The sequence below is a fragment of the Ictidomys tridecemlineatus genome, chromosome 7 (genome assembly GCF_052094955.1).
Source record: "Ictidomys tridecemlineatus isolate mIctTri1 chromosome 7, mIctTri1.hap1, whole genome shotgun sequence".
Taxonomy (NCBI): domain Eukaryota; kingdom Metazoa; phylum Chordata; class Mammalia; order Rodentia; family Sciuridae; genus Ictidomys; species Ictidomys tridecemlineatus.
In genome coordinates, this window is record NC_135483.1 from 66,765,825 (window position 1) to 66,784,003 (window position 18,179).

An 18,179-nucleotide genomic window follows, 5' to 3' on the forward strand; every position below is an offset into this window, starting at 1 on the left:
TACAGTGAATTTTCATCATGTCTGTCCTTGGGCCAAGGGCAGCATTTTCAGTCAGAAAGTATTGTTGATTTCCAAGTAGTTTATTTGTACTTACTGATCACTGAAAGTATTTGAACTGTCTTTTCAAAGCACTGTTTTAAAATTAATGCCAAGCTATTTAATTCATTTGCCTGGGACTGCTTAAAATTACAAAAGTACTTCAAGAAGAAAATACTTGTCACTCAATGTGTGGTTATAGTCCAGAGATCCTCAAATGACAGATCGTTAAGTGGAAACAGAACCTCTCTTGCTGACTTTTTGTTTTTATGTATATATTTATTTATTTTTGTGATACTGGGGATTGAACCCAGGAGTACTCTACCACTGAGCCCCACCCCAGCCTCTCTTTTTAAAAAACTTTTGAGACAGCAGGGTTGAAGTTGCCCAAGCTGGCCTTGAACTTGCAAGCTTCTTGCCTCAGACTCCTGAGTAACTGGGGTTAGAGGCCTTGGTGCCTGGCTCTTATTGACATTTATCCTACAGAGAGACAAATAACTTTAAATATGTTCTTCAGAAGTTTAAATTCACCTTGAAGACCATTAACTTGAAAAAAACATTTTTTTGTCAAGTTTTAATTAGCTTGTGTTCATAGATATTCAGCCAATTTTACTTTTTTGTTGAGAGATGTAATACAGGGCTTAAGATTTATTCATTATGGATTGAGCAAAATGATACTATGTCAGATTCTATACTAGGTAGTGGGAAAATATATATGTGTGTATATATAAAAAATATATATATTAAATATATATATATTTCTACTTAGTTTTGCATGAGCATGTGGAATATTATTTTTAATTACTGCTAGTACATGGTACCCAGAGGTTAAATACTTTATCATTGTTTTATAGTTATGGTAAAGTATTCTGACATAAAGTCTAGACTAGCCTGATGTGAGGTATAGTAGTAGACACTGGACTTTAATTTCAAAGTTTAATTTCAAAAAAATAGTGTAAATACTGGGGAATGAAATTGACCAAATTATGTTTTGAGCTCATAGAATGTATCACAGTGAATAAAAAAATAATGCACAAATAAAAAAATAAAATCCTGACAAGTTCAAGTTGTTATAAGTGAGAACATTTTAAAAAATAAATATTTAGCCTGGCATGGTGGCACATGCCTGCAATCATAGCAACTCAGGAGGCTAAGGTAGGAGGACTGCAATTTCAAGGCAACTTAGGAACACCCTATCTCAGAATTTTTATAAAGTGCTAGGGGTATAGCTCAGTGACAGAGCACCTTTGAGTTCAATCCCAACTATTGAAAATTGAAAATCAAATAAAATTTATCTGTTCTTCTTGTACCCTAAAAGAATACAGGGACAAAATGAAGGAAGGACATATTCTCAAAGAACAGAAACTTTAAATTGAATAAAGTTGTTTGAACTTTTTACTTCATGGTTCTTATTTTTCTTTTGTATCATTGTCCCCTGCCAAACATTCCTACCTACAAAAAAGTATCTTATATAAACTGTCATTTGGGATACACTGATATGATTATCTAATTTTTTCATATTCTGAGAATATTTAAATAACATTTTTCTAATGATCTAGCCAACCAAATTATTAAGAAATGTTCTATTAATCTTTTTAGGCATTTTCTATAAAATGGGTCATCTCTCTAATTTGAAGATAATTGGCTGTTTCCTTGAGTGATTGTCATAGACCTTATAAAATTAAACCCCACCATATTTAAATTATAACTTAAAAATTTTAGACACTTAAAATTTAATGACAACCTTATCTTTATGACTAACAAGCTATGAAACTCCTGTAACTTTTGTTGTAGCAGTCTTAAAAACAGACATTGCATCAGTTCAAGTGGTGTTTTCTTGTCTTTGATTGGACTGCTATAAATTTTAGTATAGCTATATATCATTATATGTTTTCACCAAGTTTGGAAGGAAAAATAAAGTGCTTTTCAAGTTGTGTTTATTTCTTCATTTACTCTTCTATTACCCTGCCAAACAGTCCTCCCCATAAAAAAATAGTTTATATTTCTTATTGTCAGTATTACACTAGATTAGACTATAAGCCTGTAGTATCTTCATAAAATTTCTAAGGGTTTAATTGTATGTATTTATTAAACATAGAAAGTAATCTGAAGCCCGATTCTTAAACTATCTTTTTTAAAACCTTTTTTAAAAAAATGATTCTTTAACCATAAATTTGATTCATGTTTATAAATCTGCAGTGAATAAAAATGCATGCCAAATGTGCAGCTCTGAGTTCCTCAAGATATTAAAGAATTGAATGATGAACATTCAAGATTTTGCCTTAGGTTTAGGAACTTAATGTTTTAAAGAATTGTGCCTTATCATTTGTTATCTGAGCAACTGGCAATCAGAATTTTATATAAAAGTAACCAAATGAACAAGAATACCAGAAAATTTTTATCAACATTTCGCTTAGACAGACTACTCTAAGATTTCATCTTACTCCAGTCAGAATGGCAGTTATCAAGAATAAAAGCAACAATAAAAGTTGGTGAGGATGTGGGGGAAAAGATACACTCATACATTGCTGATGGGACTGCAAATTAGTACAGCCATTATGGAAAGTGGTGTGGAGATCCCTCAGAAAACTTGGAATGGAACCACCGTTTGACCCAGCTATCCCACTCCTTGGTTTATATCCAAAGGACTTAAAATCAACATACTACAGTGACACAGTCACATCAATGTTTATGGCAACTCTATAGTAGCTAAACCTATGTGTCCTTCAACAGATGAATGGATAAAGAAAATGTGGTATATATACACAATGGAATTTAATCATCCTTAAAGAAGAATGAAATTATAGCATTTGCCAGTAAATGGATGGAGCTGGAGAATATTATGCTAAGCAAAATAAGCCAATCCCCCAAACACAAAGGCTGAATATTTTCTCTGATATGTGGGTGCTAATTCACAATAAGGAGGTGGAGCTAGGGAAGAATGGAGTTCATTTGAATTAGGTAGTGGAGAGTTCAGGGAGGGGAAGCATTATGGGGGGATAGGAAGGATAGTAGGAATGAATCAGACATTGTTACCCTATGTACGTATATGGCAACATGACCAGTGTGATCTACATCATGTAAAACCAGAAGAATGAGAAATTATACCTATTTATGTATGATATGTCAAAAGTGCATTCTACTGTCATGTATAACTAATTAGAATAAAGTTTTAAAAAAAGGGTGATGGAGACTAAAAAAAAAGTAGAATAAAAAATCTTAGATGCGTGTAGTAATGCTGAAGTGGGAGGTCTCTTGAATATAGTTCACAAAGTTGCAAACTGAATTAAAACAAATGCTAAGAAACATTTTCGAACTTTGTAAATGATTTGTGTAAAGAAAGGTACTTCTGGTTTCAAGGTGCTTGATAACTAGAATTTACTTTTAAATTGAACTTGAATATATAGAAGAAGGTATTACTAACTTAACAGGACTGATTTAGATAAGACAATATGAAGAGTACATTGATTTGAGGCAGGTTTTTAAAAAAGAATTAAGATACATTAATTCCTATTTATAAAAGCCACCATTGTGGCTATAATTCCTATTGATAACAGCCACCCTTGTGATCATAGCAAAAATTTTAAGTTCCAATTATGTCTTTACATTTTTAAAATTAGGAATTATAACAGAAAAATGCACAAAAGATAAGTGTACAGCTTAATAAATTGTCACAAAGCAAACATCCATATAATAGCCCCCCAAGTTAAGAAATATTTGTTTACATTTTAAAAAAAACAACCCTTTGATGAATGCTTTCCAACTATTACCCAGTCCCATCCAAAGGTAATCACTACTGTGACTTCTTATACTGTGCCATGTTTTGGTTTTATAATTTTCTGAATGATTGTGGGATCTATAGTGATGTCCTGTTTTTTATTTTCATTTCTAATCTTGTTAGAGGTCTGTATCTTTATTAGTTTTTTCAAAGAATCATCTCTTAACTGCCTTGCTTACATTTCTGTGCCTTGTTAGTTCTCTGATGCTTTCAATAGTTGATTTATGTATTTTGTCCAGCTACTTTATTTGTCCTCATTGGGAGGAAGGTTTTTGTGAAATTACCTACCTTGCCTATAATAGAATCAAAACTCATTTCAGTAAATATCTGTTTACAGTTAAGAAGGCATGGAAAGGCACTGGCTTATGGCTTACATTCCATTCATTTGGTACTCAAGTATGAATTGCACAATTATTATATCCTATACCTGTGCTAAGTGCTGAGGCACTGTGATAAATAAGATAGTTTCTTCCCTTAAGTTGATGAAAGGCCAGTGGAGGAGGAAGTGGTTTATAGGTACATTTTTGTGCTACTATATGGGGGAATACACACAGGAGGGTTCTAATCCTAATTCTGAGAGAAATACTTTTTAGAAGAGGCATAGTTAAGCTAAATCAAAGATTAGTAGGAACCAGCTTAGTGTAGACATACAGTAGGGAGGTGGAATGATGAGTAGAGGAAAAGTCCAGAGATGAGAGCATGTTTAATTTCTGGAATTCCCTGTATGACTGGAACAAAACATAGTAAAGACAATGTTAAGGTTTGGATTTGTAATGTCCTTCAAAGTCTTCTGTATTCAGAGGTGGGGCTATTAAGAAATGATTGGATCATGAGGGCTTTGACCTTATCAGTGGATTAATCCTTTGATAATTGAATGGTGGCCTACTGGGAAGTGGGAGCTAGTTGGAGGAAATAGGTCATTGAAGGCCTGCCCAGAGAGTTTCTCTTCTCCCTGGCCCCTTCTCCCATTCTATCTTTCTGCTTCTTGGCTGCCATGAGCTGAGCCTCTCTCCTTCATCAAGACCTTCCACCATATTTTTCTGCCTCACCTCAAGTGTGGAGCCAGCCAGCCATGGACTGAAACATTAAAAATGTGAGGCAAAATAAATATTTACTCCTGTAAGTTGTTTGTCTCAGGTATTTATCATGGCAATGAAAAGCTGACCAGCACAGAGGATAATAAATAATAGAGACCAAATCATAAAGAATCTACTTTGATTTTCCATTCAGATGGAAAGGGGAGGGCAAGTGTGGGTCATAAATTAGTGGATTTTTACAATAACGAAGCCATAGAATAGCAGTAAGGACATTGGAGATGGGATCTGATATTTTTAGGAGGGAAAATAGAACTTGATTGATTATAGAATATGAAAGAGAAGGAATAACTGGCAATATGACTGCTATTTTCCTCAGAGAACACATGAACAACAGATTTGGGAGAAGTTGAATTTTGGATTAAATTCAGTTGGGAAAAACTAGGAAGGGCAAGTGTATTTGAAATTAATAAAGTAAAAGAGAGAATTGATGCAATGTAGGACATTTCTGATGTAAGACCTGTGAAGTGAGAGGATGGAATCCTGGGCATTTGTTTGGAAGGAGAGACTGGGGGAATAGATACAGGTGCAGATAAATGTGTGGCATGTGGAATGACAAGACACTGAGGGTTTTTTTCTCAGCTGACTTCTCTATTATCAAATGGTATGCTTGATTATCTGTTGGGAAATGATGAAGAAAGAGTTGAGTAAATTTGGTTAATGTCTTAGTCCATTTTCTTTCTTTTTTTATGGGGAAGATTCTGGGGATTAAGCTCAGGTGCTGTACCAATGAGCTACATCCCCAGCCCTTTTTTAATTTCTTGTTTTGATACAGGATCTCGCTAAATTCCTAAAGCTGACCTCAAACTTATTCACCTGCCTTAGTTTCCCAAGTCACTGGGATTACAGGTGTATACACAATGGCTGGCTCTTAGTCCATTTTCTGCTACTATACAATGAAATAACTGAGATTGGATAATTTATAAAGAACAGAAATTTATGTGTCTCATGTTTGTGGAGACTGGAAAGTTCAAGACCATGGCACCAGCATCTAGCAAAGGCCTTCATGCTGCATCTGTTGAAAGGTGAAGGAGCAAGATAGCACATAAGGGAAGAGAGCTCAAGAGGGGGCTTAATTTGTCCTTTATGTCAGAAACCCACTACGGCAATCCCATATTATTGACGTTAGTCCATTTACATGGGCAGAACCTTCATGACCTAATCACTTCTAAAGGCCACATCTCCCAACATTATTGCTTTGGGATTAGGTTTCAAACACAGGAACTTTGGGGATGACACATTAAGCCACAGCAGGTTACCTGGAGATAACCTGAAATAATTCCTCTAGAAAATACAAAAAGGGGAAAAGTAAGAAAATAAAACTTTCCTAGAATGCTGGGCAGCAATGAAGGCCCATGGTAAGATGCCCTGGGTTCCATCTCCAGCACCACCTACAATACATAAAAGGTTGAAGATTTTTGTTTTGTAAAAATGAAATTACATTTTTCATGTTACTCTTAAATATCAGGGATATACTTTCATATCAGTACTTAGACTATAATTTTCTTTAAATAGTTGCATAATATTTTATAATATACCATAATTTAGTTAACATTATTTTATTGATATGCATTTAAATTCCAATTTCATGAATATAAAACACTGCAGAAATTATATGTATGTATTTAGGTATTAATATTTTTATTTCTATGAGAAATTTATCAAAGTTATATAACTTAGCCAAAGGCTTTTTTGTGATTTTAAAATTTTTATTTGAAACATAACTTAGAGTCATGAAAAATATGTAAATGTGTATCTTGGTAAAAGTTTTCACAAAGTCAACATATTTGAGCATCTCTAACAAGAAACAGAACATTGGGCTCAGGATATAGCTCAGTTGGTAGGGTACTTGCTTTGGATGCAGAAGGCCCTGGGTTCAATTCCCAGCATCATCAAAAAATAAATAAATAAAAGAACATTGCCAGCATCCCAGAAGTTCCTTTCATGCCTTTTGTCAGTCAAAACTCCTGTCTCCAAATATAATAAAACATAAAGACAGCAACCTTAATCTATGATTAGCTTAGTTTTAGCTTTGACTGTTTTATAGCTTTCTAAAAATGGGCTTTTATACTACTCTGCTTGATATATCAGCTGTATGAATACCAAAATCACCCAGCACTGACAAGAATATAAGATATATTTATTGATTTACTAGTGCTAATCAAGTCAAAGTGCAGAATTCCTTTTAGGGAAGGACTTGGAGTGAAGGTTCAACAAAAATCTTAGCTGAATGATAATGAAAGACAAAGCACTCTTAAGTAACATCCACAATGAAGGGAACTTGGTATTAAAGCATCATCTCAAAGGAAAATTTTGTTTTTTTCCCCCATGGAGGTATAAATTGCATACAACAAAATTCACTGGTTTTGATGAACATTTCTATGATGAACACAGCCATGTAGTTACTATCCCACTCAAAGTAAAGACAAGACTGGCTTCATTTCTGAAAATGCCCATATGCTTCGTTTATCAAACTATCCCTCCACTGGCAGCCATGAGTGACTAACCATGGACCTGTTTTCTCTCTCTTTAATTTCTCTCCCTTAAATTTAATCCCTGCCTTTGAGGAAGGGATTATTAAAAGATGGGAGGCAAATAATTGATGACAAATAATCTTGACATAAAGTTTAAGGGAATACAAGCAGAAACCCTTTTGAGAAGGCTGTAGCTTAGGAGAGGCAGTATTCCAAAGGCAAGCCAAGTTTCAGTTAAAGGAAGTGGGCCAGGAGTGCTCAGTGGTGAGTGAATATGTTGATGATGTGGAGTTGGGGGGGGAGGTGTTTACCTCCAAATTGGGTTCCAGAGAGCACAGTGGAGAGGGTGGAAAGGGTGGCAATAAGAGTCCACCAAAATGACTTCCCTTCTGTGTTTAACAAGATCATTAACTTTCTTGAATTTCTTTTTTTTTCTTTTAGTGACAGTACAACTCTAATTTTTCTACTGATTCTTTTTCTCAGTGCTTTTTATTTTTTCTGTTTGTTCTACAGTATTTCCTAAGATTTCTACTGGCTTCTCTGTCCTTGTGAATTAATTCCTTTCATCTTATTTTTCTAAACAAGTGATCCCTAACCTTAATCTCTAGCCTAGATTTTAGGTATTACATTTCTTTCTAGCAAATAATAATTTTTTAAAAAAGAACTATCTGTGAATAGTTCATTTTATGTGACAGCTAGCTTCAGCTAAGGTATGCAGAAATTGCTGGTAAAACATTATTTCTGGGTGTGTTTGTGAGCGTGTTCTGGAAAAGATTTGTATTTGAATCTATTTACTAAGGGGTGTCATAAAATCCCTTGAGGGCTTTAATAGAACAAAAAGGCAAAGGAGGAGCAGATTTGCTCATTGCTTTAGTGGGAACATCCATCTCTTGCCTTAAAGAAGTCCCTTGTAGATCTGTAGAGGAAAAGGACCAGCCTTAGTTGCTGAGGCGCCATGTATTGTGTGCATGTATGAATATGTAACAGCAAATTCCATCAATATGCACAGCTATAGTGCACCAATAAAATGTAGGAAAAATTGTTAGGATATGATATAGGGGGAAGAAAAGATCCTTGTAAAGGCCTTCAGATTCAGAGTGGGATAATACCATGAGCAGACTTGTCCCTCAAACTTGCACATGGCATATTATGGGATTTCCCAGCTTCCATAATTGAGTGATCCAATCTCAAAATAAATCTCTTTGTAGGTATCAATATATGTTCTGTTGGTACTGGGATTGTGGCTCAGTGGTAGAGCGCTTGCCTAGCATGTGTGAGGCACTGGGTTCGATCCCCAGAGCCACATAAACAAATTAAACAAAATATAAAGGTATTGTGTCCGTCTACAACTTTTAAAAACTTAAAAAAATGTATATATGCTGTTGTTTCTGATTCTCTAAAGAACCCTAATGCAGTACTCATTTAATAAAACAAGCAAAATTTGTACATAGATATTTATAGCATTTTTATTTATAATTGTCAAAAACTCAGAAGCAAACAAGATGCCTATTGGCAGATGAATGAATAAACTGTGGTATATCCAGATAATGAAGTACTATTCAACAGTAAAAGGAAGTGAACTATGAAAACACAAAAAGACACGCAGGGACCTTCAAATACACCTTACTCAGTAAAAGAAACCAATCTGAAAAGGCTATATACTATTGAGATTCCAACTATATGACATTCTGGTAAAAGTAAAACTATGGAGACAACAAAATAGGAGGGTTTCACCCTCACTTAAAATCATTCTTTGACCTTGCCTAGTTTTTGGCCAACCATTTCTATTTTTTATGTCATTTTTGACTCTTTCCTCTTTTCATTTCATTCATTTTCATTGACTCTCAAGAGATGTGATTCATTTATTCAGTAATAGATCTTGGTGACATTAAAATGTCTCTTACTAATTCTGTCAGTGTGAAGGTAATTATTTTCTTCATAGTCACCAATTGGTAGGTGATATAAGGGTATATGCTCTAGAGTATAGGCTCTAGCTCAAAGCCTTAACACTTCACACATTTTTTTTTTTTTTTTGGTATTGGGAAATGAACCCAAGGGTGCTCTACCACTGAGCTACACTCCCAGTTCTTTTTATTCGTTACTCTGGGACAGGGTCTCACTAAGTTGCTGAGACTGGCCTTAAACTTGTGATCCTCTGGCCTCAGCCTGCCATATCAGTGGGATTATAGGCATGTGCCACTGAACCTTTTAATACTTAACTATTTTATATCATTACTTTAAGTATATAAACATATTGAAAGTTGAGTAGGATCATGTATGACAACATCGAAACAGAAAACACTCAAAATTTCAAATAATTTCCTCAAACTATTTTTCCCTGTAGGGAATAGTATGGTGTAGTAGATAAAAATCTAAATTTTGATCTAAATTTCTAGTTTGACTCCTACCTTTGCCCCTCTATAAATGATAATTTGGTACCTTCCAGTTAAATGTTTGTACTATTTCTTTTTATGGTTTTTCAAAGAATCAAGTTTAATTTAAATTTTGCCATATTTAACAAACTTTTTAAACTTACATATTGAGTCAAACTCTACTTTGTAGTTTCAAGATTTATTTAATCTGATCTTTGTTTCTTTTTCCTTTTTCTCCAGTATAGGCTCTTAGCTCAAGTTCTCATATAAACATGCATCCTGTACTCATTCTTGTTTTCCTGCCTTCCCCATTGCTGTTCATTTTTGCCCATAGTGCTCATTTTCTTTTCCACTCTTCTGTCATTTAGGGTATGGCTCCTCTTTTCAGTTAATTTGCATCCATTGCTGGCATATTTGTGGCACTTTACTTTTTTCTCCCATTCTCTGTAATTATAAAGTTCTCAAAGTATAGACCACAAACTGCTGTTGGTCCATGATGAGATAAGGAGCATTTACATTAAAATGTAAATTAACTATCTCAAAAACACATTGCTCTGTTCAGTTTTGTTTTTCTGGTTTTTGTTTTTGTTTTAATGCAACATTTTTTTTAATGAGGCAGCACTGCATTGATTTATATTCTGTTTAAACGCCATCTCATTTGTAAACTAATATTTTGAAATTACATGATGCAAGTTAATATTTGAGATCTCTGTAGTGTATAATAGGGCATAGGGGTGGTGAGTTGAAGGTGCTAGTGAGTATAAAAGGACTTTTGTCATTTTTGACCATGTTGCATTGGAATCCTGTTCCTGGAATTCCTTTCTTCCTAATTTTTTGGTGGCAAGAAAAACCTGTTTGTTATTGCAGGTACTTGCTTTTCTAGCCTCCTTTTTGTTAGGATACATGAGCTTTAGACTTGGCTAAGCAGATGCCACAGTATCTGGTGACACAGAAAAGGAGGAACTATATTGACTATTCTGTCAGTGGTGGCAGTAACAGGTGTAGTATGTTTTCCTAGAACTAATTTTGCTGCTACAAGTTTTAAAATGTCTTAGGCTTACTTTGTAAGACAAGTTGTACACAGTAGAGATTCTGAATAATAACAATTCATTTCAGTATCTGCGTTTAAAATTTTCAGTGTGCTTTAATGGACAATGTACTGCAATGTATGCCTGAAGTACTTGAAATGCAAATTTGGGACAACTTTACCATCTAAATGCTTGGCTGGATTAAGCGCCTGATGAGGATGGTTTTTCAACAAGTTGGAGTAAGCATGCAATCGGTGAGTGCTCAAAATTCATTTTTAAAATCTAGACATTTCGATCTTTTAAGAGTTTTTCTGAGAAAATTAGATAAGTTCTATATGTGATCAATATTTGAATTTAAATAATGTTTAATTTGCTCACTATTTATATAATAGAAAATCTCTTCCCAGCATCCTGAGTAAGAGAATAACTTTCTGGGGTAAGTGGAAAACTTAAATTACTGTATCATGTGACCATTAAAAGCAACGCATCTGTTACTAGTGAGGGAAGTCTTAAATATACAGAAAAATCATGTAATAAAATGTTTGACTCACAGTTGATAACTTAGTGTTGTAAAATTATTAATATTGAATTATGTTATAATGTCATTCATCAAAGTTAAAGGTAAGTCATGCCTCCTAAATATAAACTTTAACGAGGAAGAAAAAATTTAGTATATTATGATCATTCTATTCTACAGATGTTAGTTCTGTTCTTGACATTTTTTATAGGTATTTTATACGATACATAAATTTTATTCAGATCCTCTGTGAAGTTATGAGAGCAACTGTGCCCAGCACATTTTGTAGAATACTTGTTTCTCATTTTAAAATTCAGTGTCTTAGTGTCTGTGATATGGTATTCAGTTTTATTAAATATATAGTTAGATTACATCATTTGAATATGAGTATTCTAGTGTACTTCTCAGTTTGTAGTTTTTCCTTTGTGTCTGAACTTTGAATCTAATTCCCCAAGGCTACATCTATTTGGAGATATAAAAAGCAGAGGACCAATTAAAATTACATTTATTTATTTATTTATTTGTTTGTTTGTTTATCTATCTATTTATGTAGCTGCATGGTTTTGAAATTATTAGCTTGAAGATAAATAATAGGAAAATAAATTACTGATATTTTCATCTTTTTCAGATACATGTTCATATGTTTGGAACATCCTTTTATCACTTATATACCACCATTTGGCTACATATAGTAGATTAACATTTTAGTATTTATACCAAAAGAGTTTCTTTTCCTCTTGCTTCCAGAAAGAAGGAAAGCTTCTTTTATTTCAAATTCCCCAAAAAGTGAAGCATTTTTATTTCTATTTATTTGTTGTTTTAATGAGAAATACAGTTTAGTGGTAAGATTGTTGGCCCTGGATTTAAATAAACCTGGATCTGAAATTTGCCTCTGCTGGTTATTCTTTTAATCTTCAAAATAGGAATAAGAAGAATTGTGTGTAGCACAAGACCTTGTATATAGTGTAGTTGCATTCAATAGTAAAAAGCTTCCTGGTTTGGCTTTGTCCCCCACTTCCCCCACCTCATCAGGCTAATATGACTTGGGCTAATTTAGGCCACCAGGACACTTACAGAATTCTCTTAGGCACAAGTGACATTTTGTTTAGCTTTGTTTATTTTAAGTTGTAAAATGGATGTCTTTTGTCAGAGAATGGACTAATTCAAAATATTGTAATTAAAACAAAGGGCCCTTCCTATTAATAGAAGATGAGCAGGATTTTTTTTTTAATATGTTGAGACTAATACATAATTATCAGCTTTAATCAGTTTGCTGAAAATCTGTATAAACTCAACTTTTCTTCTGAAATAAAGCATTTTGATCTTTTGGAGATTTTTAATTTCTAAGATTTTTGGAGGGTAATGGCCTCCTGTTAAATAATCAAAATACAAAAATATAGCCTTTACTGTTGGACATCTGAAGAGAAACTTTCTTAGCTCCACTTTTGTCTGTCTGTTCCCCACCCCCTCCCGCAGCCCCACATTCATATACGTGTGTGTGTGTGTGTGTGTGTGTGTGTGTGTGTGTGTATCATGTGAACCCAGTCTGGTTCCAGATTCCTTCCTCTTTTTAGACTACTTTGCAACCTCTTACAATAGAAGGGTTGAAGAAGACTGTGAATGTTTATTAAAGACATTATAAATATGTTAACTCACTTAATACTCATGGACTCATGAAGCAGATATTGTTCCCATTTTATAGTTGAGAAAATGGAAAATCAATACAGTGATCAGCTTATATAGGCAGTAAATTAGTAGAGCCTGCCTTTAATGCCAGGTCTTTGTGCTGCCATGGCTTAGAATTCCTCTTCACTGTCTTCCATTTTGCCTCAACATTTGTTTGAATGCATCCAAACTTTTTTCTCAATTTATTATATTTATATGCCTAAACAAAAACATTATTAAACTAAAGAAGAAAGAATAGTATGAAGCTAATGTGATTCCTATTAACCTTAGTATTTTATGATAAAAAAAGATACTATGGCAAATATCTACTTTGTATTAGAAAAATAATAATATGTGAGAATTATACCTTTTTCTTTTGTTCTTTGGAGGACCAATATAAATGTGATTAGGAATTTAGAGCAGGAAAGAAGAGAACTGATAGAAGTTTAATCTTCAGTTAGGAATTTTGAAATTATCAAAAAGAATTTCTTTGCTCCATTCTTCTTCCCTCTCCCCAGTATACACTTTTTATATTTCCCTGGGTCCCTTGGAATGTAACAGTTTATACTTTGTTGGATAACAGACTCCTTAAAAATTTTATTGATGGCATAAACAGTTTTCCTAGAAAGATGTTACATACACATAGAAATTTTGTATATGTATACATGAATCAAATTATATCAGTTTATCTAAAAATCTGTATTTACTTAGAATTTATAGTTTCTTCTGTTAAATATTTTCTCTTGAGTAATAATATAAATTAGACTCGTTTATAACAAATGAATTGCCACATAAAACTTGATTGCAGTTATCACAGATGAGACAGATGATGCTTCAGATTCTAGCCTCACACATCAACACTTCTACAATAGCATTTCACAATGTTAAAAAGAACAAATTGCTTTCCTGTTGTCATCCTCCTCCTTTCTGTCATCACTTTCCAATACTGTTGCTAAATGTTATGGACTGTCATTACTAGATGCAGACATGCACACATACACACATACACAGACTCATTAGATTATTTATAAGCTGTTTTTATAGATAAAGCATAGTTTTTCTGTTTAGTGAGTTCTTAAGGGAATTGAATTCTTATTTCTCAGTGAGATCAAATTATCTAGCAATGACAGTTTTCTCCCTGACTTCTCTCTTAAATCTGAAGAAATATTAATGACAGTTTATCTTTAGAAGGAGCATACCCTTTTCCAAACCAGTATATTGACAAGACACAGTTTAGCCACAAGGTAAGGTAGGAGATGCACTTGGGTCATGCAGCCTCCTGGTGCACAGATGGTGACTTTTCAGTGCCATCTGTTCACTGTTTCTTCACAGCCATTTATAATTTCTCTCCTTCCATGAGTACTGAATAGAAAAAAAAAAATATTAAGACCTACTTTGGAGTTCTTGGAAGTCTTTTCCCTTAGTTTTTGTCTCCTCACTTTAGTCTGGTGGCTGTTCTTTCTATATATCTATTAACTTACATAGAGTCTTGCTTCATATTTCCCTGCGCTAAGTACTATGCATTTCACAAGTAACAAAAGAACATTGTTTTACTACTATGTATGCTTGAAAAAAATAATCACATAAAGCAATCTGTTCTTTTTCCTTCCTTTAATCTTTGTAGATGAAATAGTCTACATATTCCTTACAATTAATAGTTGAATCATTGGCTACTTTTCTAGAAGGCACCTGGTATTCTTTACTTCTGATATTAAACAGATGGAAAGATGATAATTGAAACTTAGCCCTGCAGCATGTATAATGATGACTGCTAAAAGCTGTCAGAAACAATCCTTCCTGACCTTGGCAAATCCTTTCAAAAAAATTTCTTTGTGAGCTTTTTGTCCTCTTCATCTCCAGGCAAGATCTTTTTTTCCTGGAGAGGAGGAAGATTCACTCTAGACTATGTAATTATTACATTGTGATGCATAAATAGCATTCCAATTCTCTTACATCATAAAAGAATTTTGACTTGTGACTAAATACAAGATTCAAAAAAAAAAAAAAAAAGAAATCACCAAATGGTGGTGTTACCATTGCTCTATGGATTTATTTTTAAAAGACCAAGAGCTATTGAAATGTATAAGGTAAAATGCTTGCTTAAATACTGTGTATTTTAGAATGACTTGCCCGTGTTCTGTTTTGGGGATAGCGGCTTTTATGTTGATTTTGTAGAACGGTGAGGCTTCCCATTTCCCTCTAGTCAGGTATTTTTCCATCTCTTAGTCATATCATCATCATCACTATTATTTTTTTTTTATACTGAGGATTGAACCCAGGGATGCTTAATTGCTGAGCAGTCTTTAAAATTATTCTTTATTTTGAGCTAGTGTCTCACTAAGTTGTGTAGGACCCCACTAAGTTGCTGAGGCTGACTTTGAACTTGTGATCCTCCTGTCTCAACCTGCTGAACTGCTGAGAAAACAGGCATGTCCCACAATGCCTGGCAGTCCTCACGTTATTAAAACTATTTATATAACAATCCTCTGTATAATTATTGTGAGTGATATTTTGCTCTAGACTTCAGAGTAACTTTACCTCTTAAATTCTTTGTAGTCATATTTTAATATCAGTATCTTCCTTTCTACTTACTAATTCTGATACATATCATCCTTTTTATTTATACTTCCAAAGAAAGAATCACAGTTTTTGTTGGTTATCATAGCCAGTAGATTCTAGTGTTTTCTGGAACTCTCCTGGGTAAGTTCATGAAACCTTGAATATATAAGATAAAAAATATATAATAGCTAAGGCAAATGCCAGGAGTATTATATGTACCCTCAAGACTCTCACTTTGACTCATATTAAATTGGATTTGGCTGCTAAAATTTAAGAAATCAGATTGCCTCTGTGCATATTTGGTAAGTTGTTCATGATGCTTTTATAATGGGCTGAGGTACAGTTTGGGTTGGGTGTTTTAGCCATCAGAGTTTTCCATGATCCGTTGCGTGGTCATACTGTTTATATTGGAGTAATTCCATTCTTTAACCTACTATAGTCATGGAATGATCTTAAAAGGGGGATGATGTTCATTATCCCCTTTATATCTAATTGTTCCTGTATTATTTATTCAGTCTTTAGAGTACAATTGTTAAGGTTTGAGAAATAAGTATAATAGTCATGTTATTCCCATTCTTTTCTTTTATGATTGCTTTTAATAGCATACTACCTTTCTTTACCTCTTCTATCCAGGCTTTCAGGTGTAGCACTCAAAACGGATAGTTTTTCTCTTTAAGGAAAGATCATATACTGGGGGAGAAGTTTTCAAGGTACAATTTGTAATGATTTAATATACTGTCTGTGTGTTATTTGTTTGCTTTTTGCTTTAGGGGTTTGTTTTTGGTTTTGCTTTAAGCATAGCATAATGTCCTAGGTACACTTTTTTTTTTTTTCCTTCAGAGAAATTCTGCTCATTATGGGTACCACTAGCTCATTTAGCACCTTTGTGCAAATTAAAGACAAGGACATGCTTAGGGAGTATTGTGACTACTCTTGGCAGCAAGTAACATGCATGGCATCCATTGACATTCTAAGCTTTGTACTAATTTGGATTTGTTTTGAAGAGTTCATCACAAGAAAAGTAACTCTCATATATTTTTTAAAATTTATTTACTAAAATTCTAAAAATAAAAATATAGCAGAAGAGGTAAAATAGTGTTTCTTTTGCAGAAAATTGAGTCTTTAATTCAAATATAGTATTATTTAAAAGTTAGTAGTCTGTATTTTTATATAATGCCTTGCATTAAACTTTATTGCCTTTAATAATAGCAAGATATATATATACACACACACACACACACATATATCTATGCACAAATATATATTTATATATTTTATTTATTTTGAATTGAGAAGTATGAGCTTATTTCCCATAACACTTAGAGCTTTCTGATGCCGTAAGTAATGTGTTAGCATGTCATGCATTTACAACTCCAGTATTAACAGTTGTAAAAATCTTATAATTAAACTTTTGGTTTTTCCTACTTCTACAGGTACTTTGGTCTGGAAAACCATATGGTTCATCTCGAAGTATCGTAAGGAAAATTGGTACTAACTTATCTCTGATTCAGTGTCCAAGAGTTCAATTTCAGGTACTATGTTTTACATATTTCATGTTTTACAAACTTTATATTACCCATTTACATATTTCATGTATTTCTAATTTGTACATTAGAAGTATAAATAGGTAAGATGGTTAAAAGTACTTTGTTGTGTTTGAACCTTTTCCCTATTGATATCAGTATTCTTAAAATAAGAGGATTAACAATCAAAGTAGTCTTTCTAATTTTAGTTCCTCTGTGAAATGATTATTCAAGATCTTTAAGACATTTATCCTTCTTAAAAATACTTGTGTGGGTTGGGTGCGGTGGCGCATGCCTGTAATCCCAGCAGCTCAGGAGGCTGAAGCAGGAGGATCTCAAGTGCAAAGCCAGCCTTAGCAACTTAGCAAGGCCCTAAGCAACTAAGTGAGACCCTGTCTCAAAATCTTCAGAAAAAGTGGGGCAGGGTTGGGGATGTAGTTCCATGGTTAAGTGCCCCTGGGTTCAGTCCCTGGTACCAAAAAACAGACAAACATATGTGAAGATTTAGAAGACTATGATAAGCTATCATTATATATTATTATTATATATTATCCTTAATCTATTATAGACTAATGATAAGCAATTGCCAGTTCCTAGGTGACTTAATATATAGGCATTCAGTTGCTTAAGTTACCATTATTATTTTCTTTATTGTTAATCTTTTTTCTTTAAACAGGGCAATCATTTAGTTTGTTTTTAGATGTCTCTGTGGATACCTTATAAGTTGCTTTCTTCATCATAGATTTCAAACTCAGCATTAAATATAGGATCCATTACCTTGGCAATGGCAGTATCAAAACAAAGAGATAACTATAGTTTTCTAAATGGAGTAGTAGGTCAAACCCTGAATTAGAAGTGCTCTTTCTTTTGTATTTGTAGTGACCAGGATTGAACCTGCTAGACCAGTGCTCTACCTCTGAGCTACATCCCCAGTCCTTTAGGAGTACTTTGAATGTTCAAATATTAGTATTTTCTTATAGTGCTAAATCAGGAACAACTCTACTCTTACTTGGAGATTTTACTGTTTCTTTCTGATAAGCATTTGTTCTTCATTGTTATTATTGTCAGATCAGGCTGGGCAGGCAGCAACCAAAGGAGGCAGATTTAAAAGGGCCGCTGAACAGGCTTTATTG

The 18,179-nt window shown here is 33.7% G+C and overlaps 1 protein-coding gene across 2 annotated transcripts in view; it reads left to right on the forward strand.

Moving 5' to 3' along the window:
* Positions 1-18,179, forward strand: part of Mtfr1 (mitochondrial fission regulator 1) — a 52,452-nt gene that overhangs the window by 6,276 nt on the left and 27,997 nt on the right. For both annotated transcript variants that reach the window (XM_021724909.3, XM_078017094.1), the window contains exons 2-3: positions 10,893-11,036; positions 16,957-17,055. In XM_021724909.3, the coding sequence (XP_021580584.2) occupies positions 10,971-11,036; positions 16,957-17,055 (165 nt within the window). In that variant the 5' untranslated portion in view covers positions 10,893-10,970. The remainder of the gene's footprint in view (positions 1-10,892; positions 11,037-16,956; positions 17,056-18,179) is intronic.